The following is a 16,386-nucleotide window of genomic DNA, read 5'->3' on the forward strand; positions in this document are numbered from 1 at the left end:
ACAGCTGAGGGAAAGTAAGTTTAATAATACATGTTTAAATGTTCCTGCACATGAAATTTAAGGAAGCACTAAAGACTAGATGGACAATATTGTTAGTGCAGGAAAAAATGCAAAGGAGATAAAGTAAATTTTAGTTAGACTGTCTTTCACTGAAGTGCCTTTTCTGTTGTTCACTTTTACAATAGGTTTGCCTGTTGAAATGGTTAAAAAAACCCCAAAAACCCAAACAAAAGCCAAACAAATACCCCCCCCCCCCCCAAAAAAAAAACCAACCCAAAACCCAAACCACGAGATGCTCTGGCTTTTAAGTTCCTAGATGCTGTTCACAGACTTTTCTTTTTAATGAATGTACTTCATAACTTTGAGCCTGACATTTTTGGTGAAGCTTTGAGTTCTAGTTAAAGTTGTCATTTTTTTTGCCATTGCAATCTAAAATTCTCTCGTATTAGTTGGTGTAGCAGCTCAGTGAAGCAAAAGCCCCTTTCACTTGTGAGTCTCCCAGCTGTAGTCTGCCAGAATGCCAGAGGCTGAAAGTACTGATGAGACTTTACTAGATCTGAAACAGTACTTGTATCGTTTCACTAGCCAGAATACAGGATGACTCTAGTAAAGAGAAGCTTTTAATGCTGGAGGAAAATGACTTAATTACTTGACTATATTAATCAGTGGGGAGTTGTATCCAAGACAAATCTGAACTAATGGCAAAGAAGAGTAGGACTTAACCAAAAATAACTTCAAGCTTCAGTTTTGAAGAGCAAACCTGTGTCTTTGGGATGGTGTTATACTTCTGGAAATAACTGGGCTATCAGTTTGTTTATGTCTTTTTCTAAAGATCTTGCCATGGTTGTCAGTTGTTTGGGTGGTCACTAAGATTTCTGAAATATTTAGCTTCTGAACTTGTAGTCTCAGAATGCTTTATTTCCCACCTGTTCAACTGGGACACCTAGGATAATGTTAATGCTTGTTTTACTACATTTCATTTTGGCCAATGACAAAATTATTACAGAAAGTAACAGGCATTTAAAAAAAAAAAAAAGAAAGAAAAAATGCTGACTAAAATGAAACATTTCCATATCTGTATGTAGATTGACATAAACAGGATAGAGCAGTTGCCCTGAAACCTTTTGCTAAAGAAAGGTGTGAAGATTTAGCCTCTCTAACATACTTACTTTTATTTGGTTCGCCTCCTTCTTCACTATATATCGTATAAGCAGTATAGTAATGATGAACTACAGTATTCTTGATCTAAATTACAGTAGCAGTTACCTGTTACTGTAGTATAAGTATTGCAGCTTAGCCTTTTGCTTCATAAATCAGTTCTGATATACAACTTAACCTTAGTGTCATGCATTCATTTTCCTTTCAGTGATCAAGATGAGATTCCTATAATCTTTTTGGATAATAAAATAGCTTTTGTATATCAGCATCTAGCACTCAGTTCATTTCTGATGAGCAAACCTGCCTTTTTTTTTTTTTTTTTTTTTTTTTCCTTTGCATCTCCTCAAAAACTAAATCACCTTAATTGGGTAAATATTTTTAGCCAGTGAAGAGTACATCAGAGTCCTCAAAGGCAAAGTCCTGTTTGGACTGCAAAATCTTCTGCGGAATTACCCTCAGGCACTAGAACAAAACTGGGTTGTTTTTCCCCAGGAAGTTTACTGTGGTGTTGCCTTCTAGTTGGTCTTTGAACATCTTTCCAATTTTAGCTGGGACAGGCAAATTATCTCAAAGGATTATAAATGCCTTGAAAATGGTAGAATAGAGGAGAAAAAGACTTACAGGCTCCCATATTGAGAAAAAGGTCAATATGCTCATCTTTTCTGTGTGGGGTGGGGAAAAAAACATCCATACAAGGGAGAGACAGTGGAGAACAAACTTCATTAGTGTTGCTGCTTACCAAACTACTTGTGTCTTTGACTAGCTTAGTTAATGTTAACAGAAGACTTCTCCTCCACACCCTATTTAGTTTAGATTTGAAAATCTGGTAAGATGTGTATGCAGAGTGGTTTTAGGATACCTAGAAAGCCTTAAAGAGCATTGCTCAAATCAAAGCATTCCAGATAATCTTATGAAAACTAATCATGAAAGCATTTGATATGCTAGCAACATCAAAAAATGCAAGATTATCCTATTGTAAGTAGGAGTTGAAATGTTTTTATCAAGAAGCTTCTTTGAATTTAAATTACCTAATTTAAATGGGACAGTTCAGGATCACATAGGAGTAGAATTCAAACAATGAAACTTGGATGATTTTAAAATTGTGGCTTAGTTGATATGGAGCACTATTAATCATCATTAAGCACAATACCAGCTCCAAGTCTTAGAGCAAGGCACACGTTATTGTGCTGATTTGGTGGGTGAAAGCACATCTTGCATTTCTGGAGTGACTTGCGTGTTTGTAATTACTGTAGTCAGTGAGTTACTTTTTAGTTTTTAATCTACAATACGGTCTGGTTCTGTTGGTTTGACTTTCTTTGGGAACTGCATTCAGGACCTGGCTTCTTCAGAAGTATTTCAGGATTTATAAGGATGTGTATAAAAGCAATTCGATTTGACTCCTTTGGTAAGTGCCAGCAAAGGAGTAGATTGACTTCTATATAGATTTGGAAGTAGTTTTGGTTTATTTAAGTTAATGGGAATTGGTCTGTAATATTTTTCCTCTGTTTGACTGATTTTATCAAAATATCTTTTAAAGTCAGTTTTTTTCAGAAGGATTGTTCATGTTGTGTTCTTAAGCTATTGTGCTGATGTCGTACAACTCAACTGAAAACCAGTGGGCTGGGATGCAAGAGGCTGATTCTGGTAGGTGCCTTGCAGTGGGCATCCTGCTTGCCCTGGTGCTGCCAAGCTCTTTGAAATTTCCTGCAATTTAAGAAACTTTTGAGCCTTATTTTAAGGGTACTTCTTCCCCAGACTAGATAAGTTTTGTGTCCTTGCAAGTGCCCTTACAAATTTGCTTGCCTGATTTGCTTTTGATTGCCTCCTTACCTAGGCGCTTGGCCGGTCCTGTTTACTGGATGTGAGTGCACTTGGGATTAGAGTAACTGATCCAACCTGCTTGTATTTTTGCAGTGCAGTTTTCAAATAGTGGCAGCTTCTCTGGAATAGATCAGTTTTCTAAACTGTTTATCAGATGAGACGGTGCTTTTCTGTGCATATCTTTTATTTCCGTTTTGAAATTTAGGTAACTTCTGGTTTGTGCCAAGTAAAAGAACGTAAGCTGGTCTCCAAGGGATAATGCTTCAAATACAACACAAGTTTAAAGAAAAAAAAATAGGACAAGAATTTAATTAGATCAGTGAATTACAGATTTACAGTCCAAAACCGAGTACTAGAACTACTGGTGAGGCAAGGATTGAATACATGGGAAGGCCTTTTCGGTGGTTCCTTCTAGCTGACTCCTTTCTGAGCTGATGACGATATTTTTTTTTAAATACTGTTTATAGCAGAATAAGCAAATATAAACAGGCTGCCTTCATGAGAAGTGAACTAGGATCAATTCTTTGGTCCCATAATTGTAGTGGGAAGTATTCTTCTAAATCTCTTCATCTCACACTTTTGAAGAACCCCACCTACTGTTTAATTCATTTGCTGCTTAGAGTTGTAGCGGTAAGCTGTAAGTAAGCACATATAAAAGGTAACCTGGGATTCACAGGAGTATAAAATGGGAAATAATAACTTGAAGCTTACACAATGGGCAAGAGGTGCTATAATAATTGTGACTGTGTACCTTGTAATGTATCTTCTAATGTATTATGACAGTCCAGTCAGTAAATCTGAGCTCTATCCAGAACTGTATTTGGCTTTAAAGCTGATTTTTCTGATTAAGATTGTTTATTATATAATTTCAGAAGCTATACATGTGGAAATGTCAGATGCAAGAAATGCTCTAGCAGTTCAACAGCTTTCAATATGGGTGTTTCATGTCTATATTTACCTTTTACAGATCTTCTGGAGTTTTCAGAGGATGCATCTGGTGTGCCTGAAGGCAATAAGAAATCCACAAATAAACAAGGTGATAAATCTAAGGAAAACACCAGGAAGATTTTTAGTGGGCCAAAGCGGGTGAGTAATAATACTGAGACCAAGACTAAGTTCTTATTTTAATTAACTATTCAGTATTGGTATTTCTTCCTATATATGTAACAGTGCTTTTGTCCCAGTTGATATCTGCACTTGAGATAATTTGTTGGCTTTTAAGATAATATCTGGAAAAGTAAAACCTTCAAGTGCAAGATTTTTCTATCATTACTGGTAATTTCACTTTTCAGCTGCAAGTCTGGGGTTGCACAATGGTAACATGCAGCCTAGATGCCTTCCCTTCTGGTTGGTTGTTAAAGCAAAGCACCATTAAATGCTGTGTGGTTTTGGTTTTGTTTTTGTTTTTTTCTTTGCTCTCCCAAGAAACATCTATCATATTATAGGATTGAACCTTTCTGAAAGCTTCAGATTTGGCATTGGTATAGTCTTTATAAGGACAAGTGACTTTATAGCATGTGGAAAAGTGAGATTTTCTTTCAGTTAAAAAAAGAAAAATAACCCCTGATCCTACTCCCATATACCCAAACTATGTAGTATTCGGTATGAATTTGCCCTTTCATACTGTAAATGGAGCTTATTCGTTTTGTTGATGCTAGGTGTGGTTTATCTGACCTGTTATTATAGGTTACTCAGTATTATGAGGCTTCTAAAAATGTACATACAGCAAAAATTGTGTTTAGCTATTAGGTGAAAGTTTGCAATAGTGGGATCCATGTGATCTCCATTAAATGAAATTTTTGACTTGATTGTCCAGGATACCTATTTCGAGTGCTTAAGGCCTCTTCATATGCTTTTTGCATAACATGTTCCCATTGTCTGGTGAAGACAGTAGCTGTCTCACCATTGTTGCAATCCAGAACTGGTATAATAAGAGAAAGAGGGAACTGGAGAGGGAAATGCACTTATATTTCTCCTTTCCCTTTGAGTTCCGTAAGTTTTGCAAGACCTGGCAGTTGCATGTAATAATAGAAACTCTCTTTTATATATGTTCAGAATGTGTTCAGCACTTTTCTAAGAATTTTTTTAAAAATTATTTTTCCTTGTTATTATTCCTAAAGAATTCTAATAATTAAATCACTCTCTAAAATTTCTCATAAAGGTAGCTAGTTACTTGTGTTATATGATAGTTTCACTTGAAGTAATTTTTTAAGGGTTTTTTTGGTCTTCCAGAACCAGAAGACTTCTTATCTCCCCGGCTGTGTTGATGTATCATAATTTTCCGTTTAAAAATGTGGATTTGTGGGTGGAGGAAGGAGGACAAATTTGTTTTATTTCTGCAAACACGCAAGGGAATATTTTCATTTGGGAGGACACGTGACCTATAAGTACTGTCAGTTGTAATGCCCTTTTGAAAAAAAGTGTTGCTGTCGTGGTTTCACCCCAGCCAGCAGCAAAGCACCACCCAGCTGCTTGCTCACTTCCTCCCAGTGGTGGGATGGATGGGGGAGAGAATCAGAAGGGTAAAAGTGAGAAAACTTGTGAGCTGAGATAAAGACAGTTTAATAGGTGAAGCAAAACCTGTGCATGTGAGCAAAGCAAAGCAAGGAATTCATTCACCACTCCCCATCGGCAGGCAGGTGTCCAGCCATCTCCAGCAAAGCAGGGATCCATCACATATTAACAGTTACTTGGGGAGACAAAATGCTGTCATTCCAAATGTCTCCCCCTTCCTTCTGCTTCCCCAGCTTTATATGCTGAGCATGATGTCATACGGTCTGGAATGTCACTTTGGTCAGTTGGGGTCAGCTGTCCCAGCTGTGTCCCCTCCCAACTCCTTGTCCCCCCCAGCCTGCTCACTGGTGGGGTGGGGTGAGGAGCAGAAAAGGCCTGGGCTCTGTGTAAGCACTGCTCAGTGAGAGCTAAAACATCCCTGTGCTATAGAGACTGTTTTCAGCATAAATCCAAAACATAGCCCCATACCAGCTACTGTGAAGAAAATTAACCCTCTCCTGGCTGAAACCAGCAGAATCGCTTCTTGTTGATTTGTGATTTTCAACAGAATGGGGACTTCTTCGCTGCTGACTCTTGCCTCCAGAGTTTGCAGTCAGGCTATCGATAAGTGAGGAGGGTCTTTTCAGAACTGAAATAGTATTTCTTGAAGATGAGAGTTCCTCAGTTTCTGCTGATTGAATAATCATTTTTTAAAAATCAGCTTCCTATCAGTGAACATGTTACAATAGACTGAGAAACAGAAGTACAGGGAATGTAAATTTTAACTGTACTTTTTTTGCTGTGTTTTTTTAGCAGCATAAAACAGCTGTGGGTGTTCTGGTAAATATGGAAATTTTTTTAGTGTTTATGTATTTATATGCTTCAAATACTATTCTCTAATAGCATTTTATGTGTTTCTTGTTTAATTTTTATACTTTAAATACTTGAGGGTTTATATGAAAACTTTTAATTAATTTTGAATATATGTATCATGAAATCATGTGGAAAAAAACCTTACAGCAGTATCATAATATATGAGAGAAAGTTGTTTCAACTTCAGAAAATTCTCAGTTGGGAATAAACTTAATTCAAGTGGGAAAGGTGAGAATTAAACAGCCCTTTTGACCCTGTAGTGATATAATAGACCTCGAAGTAGAAATTGCTGTAATTGCAATTCAGATTTTGAACTTCAGTGTTCTCTAATCGTACAGCTGTTACATGGAGTCACTAAAAAAGGTTGTAAAGCTTGTTCTGATGGTAAGTAGAGACTCTATAATTATCTTCTGAAACTATAGGTATAGACTCTTAATCTCAGTTGCATCTTGAGGGAATTTTCATTCTGGGAATGAAAAAAATGAACCATCAGTATCGACCTGAACATAGTTAAATGATTTAAAAAAAAAAAAAAAAAGAATCTCTGGAACTTCTTCACTGTCTCATCACCTTTTTTTTTTTTCTTGTAGAAACTAGCAGATACAGTATTAATTATTTTCTGCTAGGTGGTGATGTTAGAGGTATGGCACATTGCATCACACTGAGCTGGAAAGTAAACAGCTGTGTTACTCAGGAAGCAACAGGTGTTATTGTTAAACTTCAGTAGATCCAGAAAGCTGAAGTATTTCTTCCAGTTTGTAGTCAGCAGGACCCTCACCCGTCTTTGTGCTTTTGAAACTGAACCATTGTACTCTAATGTTGAAGTCCAGTTCTTGAAACTTTGAGCGTATGTGTAATAAAAGATTACAGACATTATTGACTTAATGAGTAACAGTGTTTCTAAAAACTGCTTTTAATGTAAGGAGTCTCACTGAAATCACTGGCTATTCACACATACAATGAGCATAAAAGTTGCAGTAGTGTGTACATTATCATAGGTATGTAAAGTCTCAACCAGAATTCTGCTTTTAAGGAAATTATCTCTTTATCCTGAGCCTGGGTTGCAGGGGGAGTATTATTTTCCGTAGCAACATAATTATGTACTTACAGTACATAAATATTGGCGTTACTTGACTTGCAAATTATGGGTGTGAAGCATACATGAGTAACATCTGCAGAAGTTTGTTTGCAGCTGTTTACAATTTTAATTCAACTGGTTCAGTAACTCATGCTCTAGCATGTAAGTTTGGGAACTCTATGGGGCTGTGATATGCCCATCTGCTGGTCCCTTTGAGCTTAGTTCCCCTTCTGCAGATTAAACTAATTCTGAATTACCGGGCAAAAACCAGTAAGGTATACAAGAACTTTTTTGTTGCTATGGTCCAAATCTACTCAGACTAAAGGCTTGAAAATAGGGACCACAAAAATTCTTTCCTAGGGTTTCTTGCTCCTGCCCCTCTTACCACAGATTTGGGGCAGAGTCAGCAAATGAGGAGAATTGGGTTTTGTAGGAATACTCTGGAACAGTTCCCAATGGTCTTACGCAAACTATGCATGTCTCTAAATAGGAACGTGGAAATAAAACCAACTTGGAAATGTAAGATAAAGAGAACTAGTCTATCCCCAAACTTAATCTTTTGATTGATCAGTCCTAGAAGTTGATGGCTGTGCCTGGTATTTTGTGCCAGAGCCATGCTGTCAGTTCAGTGTTTCTGTTGTCCAGTGTGTCATTAAGGACCACCAAATTCTCTCAACTGCAAATTTTCTGGTATGGCCCTTTGCTCATGAACTTGAAAAGTATGATAAGGAGTGACCTGCAACTCTGTGCTGATCTTAGTTCTGCCTGTGGCCATAGGAAGCCAACCTAGACAAGGTGAATACTTATTACCTTTGAATATTCCAAGGTAAGAATGTAAATAGAGTTGCAAATCATAATTAGAAGGTATGGGAGCCTTTCAGCTTGAGGGGCCGGGGGCGGCGGGGGGGAAGAACGATAATCCTTCTGTTAGTGCTCTTCAGTGCTGCTAAGACATATGGGAAAATTTACTGTGTTGCGTGAAGTGGGGCCAAAGGAGGTATAACAGAAAAAAGCACTGACTCTTTCAAGTAGACGTACCTAAAAGCAGTCTCCATGTTGTATTTTCTCAAAGGAGCATGAAATTTCAAGGTATTAGATGAGTGCTGTATCAGGAATTTTTTTTTTCTGTGCCTTAGAATAGGTGAACTTTAGAAATGAGTCTTTTGGAATTAATTTCTTAGAAGCTGATATTTTTTGCACTGAGTATATTTCATAAAGCTTCCATGCTAGTGTTGACAGAATGCAATTTAACACCTATAAAAGACTGACATTTTCTTGAGAGGATAAATCATACAGTTTTTGAGATTGGTAAGTGAGGAAGAAAGTATTCACTGCATGGACAGTCTACATTGGTGATTCATGGATTGTTGTTCAAACCAGAAACTAACCTGAATGCTAGTCTGTTGCTTAATGACTTCTGACTTCAGTTAAAATTTGTGTATTTCCCTTAACTACTCACTTTTGCAATGAGAATTGAATGTTTATGAACACCTTTAGACTAGCTTAAGTATTTTTTCTAATTTGCTTGTCTTGCTATGGTTGGAGAAATTTCTCTAAACTCACTTGTTGAGGTCTTAGCTCTAGATAAACCTGTCCCTTTTGCGACTCTGTATACGTTTCCCCACATGTACACAGTGAATTGGAAGAACAAGATTACATCAGTGTGCTTTTTCTCCCCCCCCCCCACCCCTTTGTTGTGCACACATTGGGTTGTACAGGAAAAGGCATGGAAAAACCTCTTTGCCAGTAACTTGATTATCATAGCGTTCCCTTTGGGCTACTCATTCAAGTACTGGACCACGGAGTTTCCTATGCAAAGCACTTTCCTTCTCTTTAACAGTGGCATTGCTTGAAAGTTATTCCACTAGTGTGGAATGTATTTGTCAGGAAAAGCTGAGATCTTGTATTATACATTAAAAAACAGTAACGAAACCCCCAACCAACTAACCACCACCCCCACCATAACAAAACCCAACCTACTGTAAGGACTGGTTTTGCCTGAAAAAGACAAAAAATACTGACAGAAGTATTTGGTGAAGGTGCCTTTGCTCTCCTTTTGCTCTACCTGCTCACTCCTGTTCCCTTGCTCCTTCAGTTTCCCAAGGTTGTGTATTGAACTAAATTGAGGAACCAGTCTGTGTTTAAAAAATAACCCACTAAAAGGAAACATTTAACACAAATCTCAGTCTGGTTCACTGGGAGACTGTAAACAATTGTATCCACTCAGTTGAGGGAACCGAAGAAGAGAGATTAAGTCGTCTTAACCTGGTTAAGTCAACATTGCAACTGAGAAATGCTCACTAAACACAGCCGGCGTTAGCAGGATTACATGCATTACTTTGATCAAGTGACATTAATAGAGTCGGTCATGACAGTAGTATTGAATACGTGAATGAAATCATTGCTGAATTCAGACATGGCTTAGTCAACAGACTGCTTCTGAACTCTGTATCCAAGATAAAAACTTGATCCAGTCATAAGCCTGTAACTATTTATTGCTTTTCATGTTTTATTCCAGTTTTACAAATAACTGCTGTGTTTTGTGCCCAGTAAGGTACAGAAACGTGTGCAAGATTTAAAAGTGTGTTGTTTTGGACAGATCAATTGGAAGGATGTGTTAAATCACTACTGTATGAAGAGCACTAATTTCCAGTTATCAAGTGCTGAACCAGCAAAAAACAATTTTTTTTTTTTTCCTTCTGTGTCGCTTCCGTTTGATCTGCAACTAGTCCATAGTTCATTATTTAATTGCATCTTTCATGTCCTGTAGGCAGGTTTTTTTTCCATGACTAGATTGTTTTCACTGAGTTGCCATATTCCTGTTATAAATTTTTAGGCACTGTGAGAAAGTGTCAATCCTTGAAAATAAAGCTTATGTGTGATCCTGTTCGTAATAGGATTTGCTGTAATACAAGTTTAAGGGTATAACCTGTGAGAGCTTTTACAGGTTGGTGTGAGCTTTTTCCACTGGTGCTTCATGCTGACTGGAAGAAGCTGTAAATATCAGCTTGAAACAAATGCTGTGTCTAAGTTTATTTGAAGTCCAAGATGAAATACTTCTACCTGATCTGAAAGTGTTTTGAAATTGAAGAAGTACGAAACCATGCATGGTTCTTGGTTTGACTAACTTAACGGCTAATATGACAGTGACATGTGCGTGGGAGGGGAAAGAAACTAGGCTGCGCTGTGATCTGTAGTTTTCCACTTAGCTTGTATTATACTTTACAGTAGATGTTTATCCTGCAAGTAACATTTATTTTTGCTGGCCTGCAAAAGAATCTGCATTTTCCCAAATTAAATTTTTAAAGTTTATTTATTTATTTATTTATATAGATTGAATGTTTGTGAAGATGAATCTTTAAGTGCACAACTTCAGGTGGTTTTGGTTAATTATTTTTCCATAGCTTATTTTAAGTAAATAGTCTTGAAAAAGCAGCAGTGGAAGCATAATTGTAAAGTTTTGCTGTACCAGTCATAGCCCTTTCCATACATTTAATGGTAGGATCAGAGTAGAGTGGTCAGAACTAATTTTAAAAAGAACTGCTTGTCCTTTTCTTGCATAATCTTTAGGCAAAGAGTGTCCTACCAAAAGGGTGAACAGTTATAATAAAGCATTTTTTCAGTGATATTAAACTGCTGATATTACACACATTGAGCTGCTATTTGCACCTAATTAAGGCTGTCAAAATTGCAATTTTTTTAATCACTTTTTTTTTACAGGAAAGATTATTAGTTGACATTTGCTATTTTGACTCTGTTGAGGAGTCAAGCTGAATTTTGACAACCAAAATACTCAGTGAACTCTCTGGCTCGTATCAGTTTAGTGCTCAGCCAGCAGTCTGTTTCATCAGCAGTTTGACAAACAGTGGTGGTCAGATCTGACAACCTGTGACAGCACGCTGCTGCTTCTGCAGTACATTCCTTTCATTTACTGGTTGACGCTTTTGGCAGATGGTCTGCCCAGTCCTGAACTGAAGTGTTTTTTGTGTTTTTTTTGTCCAAAAACTATTTGTTGGAATGATGCAGAAGATACGAGCTGTTTTAAGTGCTAACCAATTATAAAAAGCATGTGTATTTTAAGCAACTTTTATATTGCTGGAATAAAAATGAACTTTAAAAAAATATAAAAGATGGTAAAAGGTAAGAATAAATCTGTTTCTTAAATAGTTGATTTGTTAAAAACCAAAGCTTTATATCGATGCAGTTACTTCACTTAACCTTTGCAAAACCAGATTCTTTGGTAAGCGTATTTATTTAATACTGGCTTCCTAGTGCTTACCATTTGGGCTTTTTTTTTTTTTTTTTGCTTCTATTACTAATGTAAATAGACCAAAACCAATTCTTAATTTTTAAGTTAGTAAACAGGATACTAATCAGGACTGACAGGTTTTCAGATTAGTCACCTAATTTGAAGAGTGAAGTAGCTACTGTAATTTTACTGAATTGAGTTGGGGCATAACACCTTGAAGCTATCTCAGAGCGAAAGCAAATGCCAAGAGTTGGTCTGTTAACTTCAAGATAATAATTTGATGCTGATCAAAATTATTTTCTTCCCACTCCTTCATATTAAACCGTGGTGAAGAAGGGTGTGTTCTAGTAGATGCCGAGCTGAGATCCTTCCACCTGGCAAAACTGCTTCCTCGCCTGTCCTCCATATGCAACTGTTAGGTGGAACTGTGGTAGCAATGTTATTGGAAGTGCACTTCTCCTACGCAGTGTCAGGGAAGATGTTATCAGTTGAGACATAGCTTTGTTCTGAGAAAGGTAGGGATGCAAAGGGCAACACGGAGGCAATAGGCTAAGTCCTCACAGAGGCAAGAGGAACAAATGAAAAATAAGCACGGAAATCCTTCTCCCCTTGTGTGTACTTAGACTTTTCAGGAAGTAGAGAAATCAAGTTGAATGGAAAATGTTTAATGTCACAGTGGGAACTTTGTGGTTTATATTTCTAGTTCCTACTGGTATTAACTCTTAGGCAAGAAGCAAAGATGCATTAAAACATTTTTTTGAAACCAGATTCTCTCTTGCATCTTTGCATTTCCCACCATCCCCCCCCCCATCAGTTGCATAGTTCCCAGTAATTAACTCAGTGTTTTAGTTATTAGGCAATGCAGGATAACTGTGTAGGATAAATGTTACATTGCACAAGGCCTCAGTCCTGTAGAAAGTTCTAAAATGGGAAAAACACTCAGAGATTAAAATATACTAGTTTCATTTGCCAGTGGGAGCTTAATTTATATGCAGATGAATATGCAAAATTGTCTTCACAGCTCCCATGTACTGTATGAGCATGGTTGGTTCACTTAGCTCTGTCTGTGATTTTATGTACATTAGATAATAGTGCGATGCGACACGAGCACATCTTGAGAGTGAAACAGTTGGTGTTGAGGACCCAGTGTCCCCCATTATACACATCTAGAAGTTTTTACTTTGAATTAGCTTTATTCTGATCTGCTTTAGGGAATGCCCAGTAACAGCTGGCGTGAGGTAGGTGCTCTCTGGAAAAGCATCTTCAGGTTTGGTTTCATCGGAAAGGAATCAAGTAAGCATACTCAGTGATGCAAACCACAGTGTCGTAACTGAGGACGGCTGGGAGATTTATTTGAAAAATGTTTTACTGATCCAAATGGAAACGCTTATGTGGGTGTGCACGCACACACCCGCACCCCAACCATATGACCTCTGGAATTTCATTGCTGTTGCAATTTTGTAAGGCTTTCCTGTTAGTAGACTGATCAACTTTGAGTAGATTAGGATTAACAGGGGCGTGCGAGGGGATGTGTGTGTGTCCATGTGTCTGTACGTTTGTCTGTCTCTGCCTTTATGTAGCAGCAAAGAAGGCAGGAATTTTGTCTAACAATTTTTACAAGGATGTGTTTGTGCCAGTACAGTTACTTGCAGGCAGATGCAGGTTTTTCCCTTCTCTTGATTGAAGTGGTATGTTTCTAGTATAGTGGTGGTATGTCTAAACTATTGTACCCTGTTCCTTTTAATTAGATTTAACATAGGTTTCAGGCCAAATTAGTAGACATAACCATATGAGCTCTGCTTCTGAGCTGACCAGTTTTGAGAACACTCAATGTAAGCAGCATACAGAACACCATTAGCTATTTCTGTTCAAGAATGAATCTCACGTTTATCAAACTGTTCTGTTTCTTCAAGTTAAATTTTCATGTTTCATTTGGATGTTTGACCCATTGTCTTGTTCTGCCCTGTAGGCCTCCTTTTGAGCTTTGAGGAAGAAAAAACATTTTGCAGTTCTTCTGAAGCTTTTCTTGCATCAGACTTCTGTGACACTTCTTCCCCCTGCTCATTGTGTTGTCTGCTGCTGATACTCTTCAACCTTGTCTGACTAACAGCTTGTAGCTGTATAGCTATGTGCATGCATAATGCTTTTTGTGTACTGCATTAAATGGTATAGCAGCTCACGATTAAGTGGTCCATGGCACCCAGAGGTGATTTATTGGCACTAATCTGCTACTGTGATCCAAATAGTGGGGATTTGGTTCACATTTTGAACACTGAATAAATTACTTGCTCCTGGTTTGCTTCTGGTTTTTAACTGCTGTTGGAAACTGTTATCTGGCATTCATATTGACTTTTTTTTTGTGTGTTATATACACATTGCTCAGCCTGTGTTGAATAGATATTCCATCTAACCATTTTGAAGCATGATTTCTTTTTCTTTGCTCTGAATGGATGTTCATTCCTTTCCCTTCTCAAAAGAAACAGTCCATTATTAATAGTTCTGTGCTGCATAACATACTTTTTATTTTTTTCCTGTTCAAAGTGAGACATGCAGGACAGAGTAGTACTCTTAATGATTATGAATACCGAGTGGTAAATAATCATATATTTTGGTTTATTGGGGTTTTTTTAACTACTTGTGGTTTTGACAAGCATCTGGCATGCAGTTTTACTGAATGCCCTTCAGATATAAATAATGCATTTATCAGGATATCAGTTAAAATTGTTTTGGGGGTTTTCTTTTGTCATTGTCTTCTACCCTGGAAAACGTTCTTGCCTGCAAATAGCTGCTGCCTTTCTTGTTTTGCTAGTATTTTCAGCATGACTCATGTTCCTGGCTCTTATTTTTTCCTATTCTTATATCTGTGAATGGCAGGCAGTGCTGCATCAGTATGTGCAGAGTGCCAACTCTTGAAAATTTCAGCTTTGAGGCTTTCAGGGCTGGGAGGTTAAGCATGACCCATAGTTTATGCTATTTGGAGAGGATCTTATAAAACTGACAGCCCTGTGCATTTTGTAAAATCCCTGGCACTAATTCTGGTTTTGCATCTTGGTTCACCCCACAGAACCACATGCAGAGTCCCACAGTACAATACGCTTTATACCCTCACTGGAATATTTGCACTCTTTCAGACATCTGTCTATGTGTAAACAGCTGTCAGTTCTATACATATGAAAAAAGGAAACTCTTCTGCTATTCAGCAGAAGCTCTTACAGCTGATTAATATTGCAGAACTTATTTGCCTTAAGAACACAGAATTCAAAGGAGTGATGTACTTCCGCTTGCATCTATTCTAAGTTGATCTGGAGAGGAAGAATTCTTAAAAGTCTGTGTTATTTGAATAATTGCAAGGTTGTCTTGTCTTTAAGAGAAAGTAAGTCAGTTTCTTAAATTACTGCTGCTTAAATATCAGTGTTGCTTCTTCAGGGAAGCTTGTTATCACAAGCATTTGAATTGCCTTAAAAAAAACCCCACCAAAACCAACCAACCAAACCCCTTTGCTTTTGTGATCAAGCCCTTCTGAAAAGTCTTTGTTCACTAGCATTCATTTGATCTTTGATACTTTTCCTGGCTTCAGTTCTGTCACACAGTAATTTAAAGCAAGTCTACGTGATGCTTACTGATTGATCAGTATTGGTGTGGTTTCTTTGCAATTGTTTTGGAAATAAATCTTCATTTTGTGATGCAAGGGAAAATGGGAAGGTTGCTTTAAGAGGTGGTTGTAAAGGAGGGATTTATTTGCCATGTCCGTGTCTGTGTGAGTTGCAAGAGAGGCTCTGAAGTTTCTGCATAATGTGTTTATAACTGATTAGAACCTATTTCTCTGGAAAGCAGTGTTGGATTTTTGCAGGTGTGTTTGGTGGTTGGGCTGTGTACAAGCAGTGTGAGGCAGGATACTGGACCAGACGGCAGGGATGCTGGGGAGCAGCGTCTACTGTCTAATGAAATATTACTGGGAAGGCATGGAATTACAGGCGAAATTACTTTGATATAAAAGTGGACGATATTACAAAGGATAGTGGCTAAAACTAACCTTCCATAGGTATTTGAGGTTTTAAATAATTACCATTTTCAGTTACGGTTTAGTTTCTGTTACAAGAGAGCTATTAAAGCTATTAAATGAAGATGTCCTCATTTCTCAGAACAGGCATTTATTGGTGGCATTACTTTATCTTACATAAAATGCAGCTTACTTCTATATTGCATTGGTAGTGCCTAAGCAAGCTGCAAAGTGCCTTGTCACAAAACACTTTCGGATGCCCTAGCTTTTGATTTAGTAAGGGATTAAGGAAAATCAGGGAAGAAAAGCCCATTTTTTGACTGTTAAATAAAAAGGATGCCATCTTTGACTCGGGAAGCCTCTGAGCCCAGAGTATTTAGAATGGATTGTCTATATCTGTTTGCCCTGTTGAACTCTTTCCTACACATCAGCTGTTGCTCTCTGCTGAAGAAAACACTAATGCTGTATGGACCTTTTGATTGTGCTGGCACAGCTGTTTGTATACTTTGTTCTTACTCCATATCGAAGCACTGAACTTGATCTCTGTCATCTGTGCTTCCTTACTGTATGCATGTGTATGCAACAGAGGTGCTAAATTCTGAAAAGCCAAGACTGCAGATGCTCCTGTTGCATGGTCAGCAAGGGCCAGTCCCAGCTGCGGCTTCACTGAGTAAGACAAGCTTGAATGCCAGCGTGGCTCTGCGCTCCTTGCGC

The 16,386-nt window shown here is 37.8% G+C and overlaps 1 protein-coding gene across 4 annotated transcripts in view; it reads left to right on the forward strand.

The window, feature by feature from the left end:
- The window catches only part of WAPL (WAPL cohesin release factor), a 76,088-nt gene that overhangs the window by 28,730 nt on the left and 30,972 nt on the right, over positions 1-16,386 (forward strand). For all 4 annotated transcript variants that reach the window (XM_030031009.2, XM_030031004.2, XM_030031011.2 and 1 more), the window contains exon 4: positions 3,947-4,065. In XM_030031009.2, the coding sequence (XP_029886869.1) occupies positions 3,947-4,065 (119 nt within the window). The remainder of the gene's footprint in view (positions 1-3,946; positions 4,066-16,386) is intronic.

The sequence above is a fragment of the Aquila chrysaetos genome, chromosome 11 (assembly GCF_900496995.4).
Source record: "Aquila chrysaetos chrysaetos chromosome 11, bAquChr1.4, whole genome shotgun sequence".
Lineage (NCBI taxonomy): Eukaryota > Metazoa > Chordata > Aves > Accipitriformes > Accipitridae > Aquila > Aquila chrysaetos.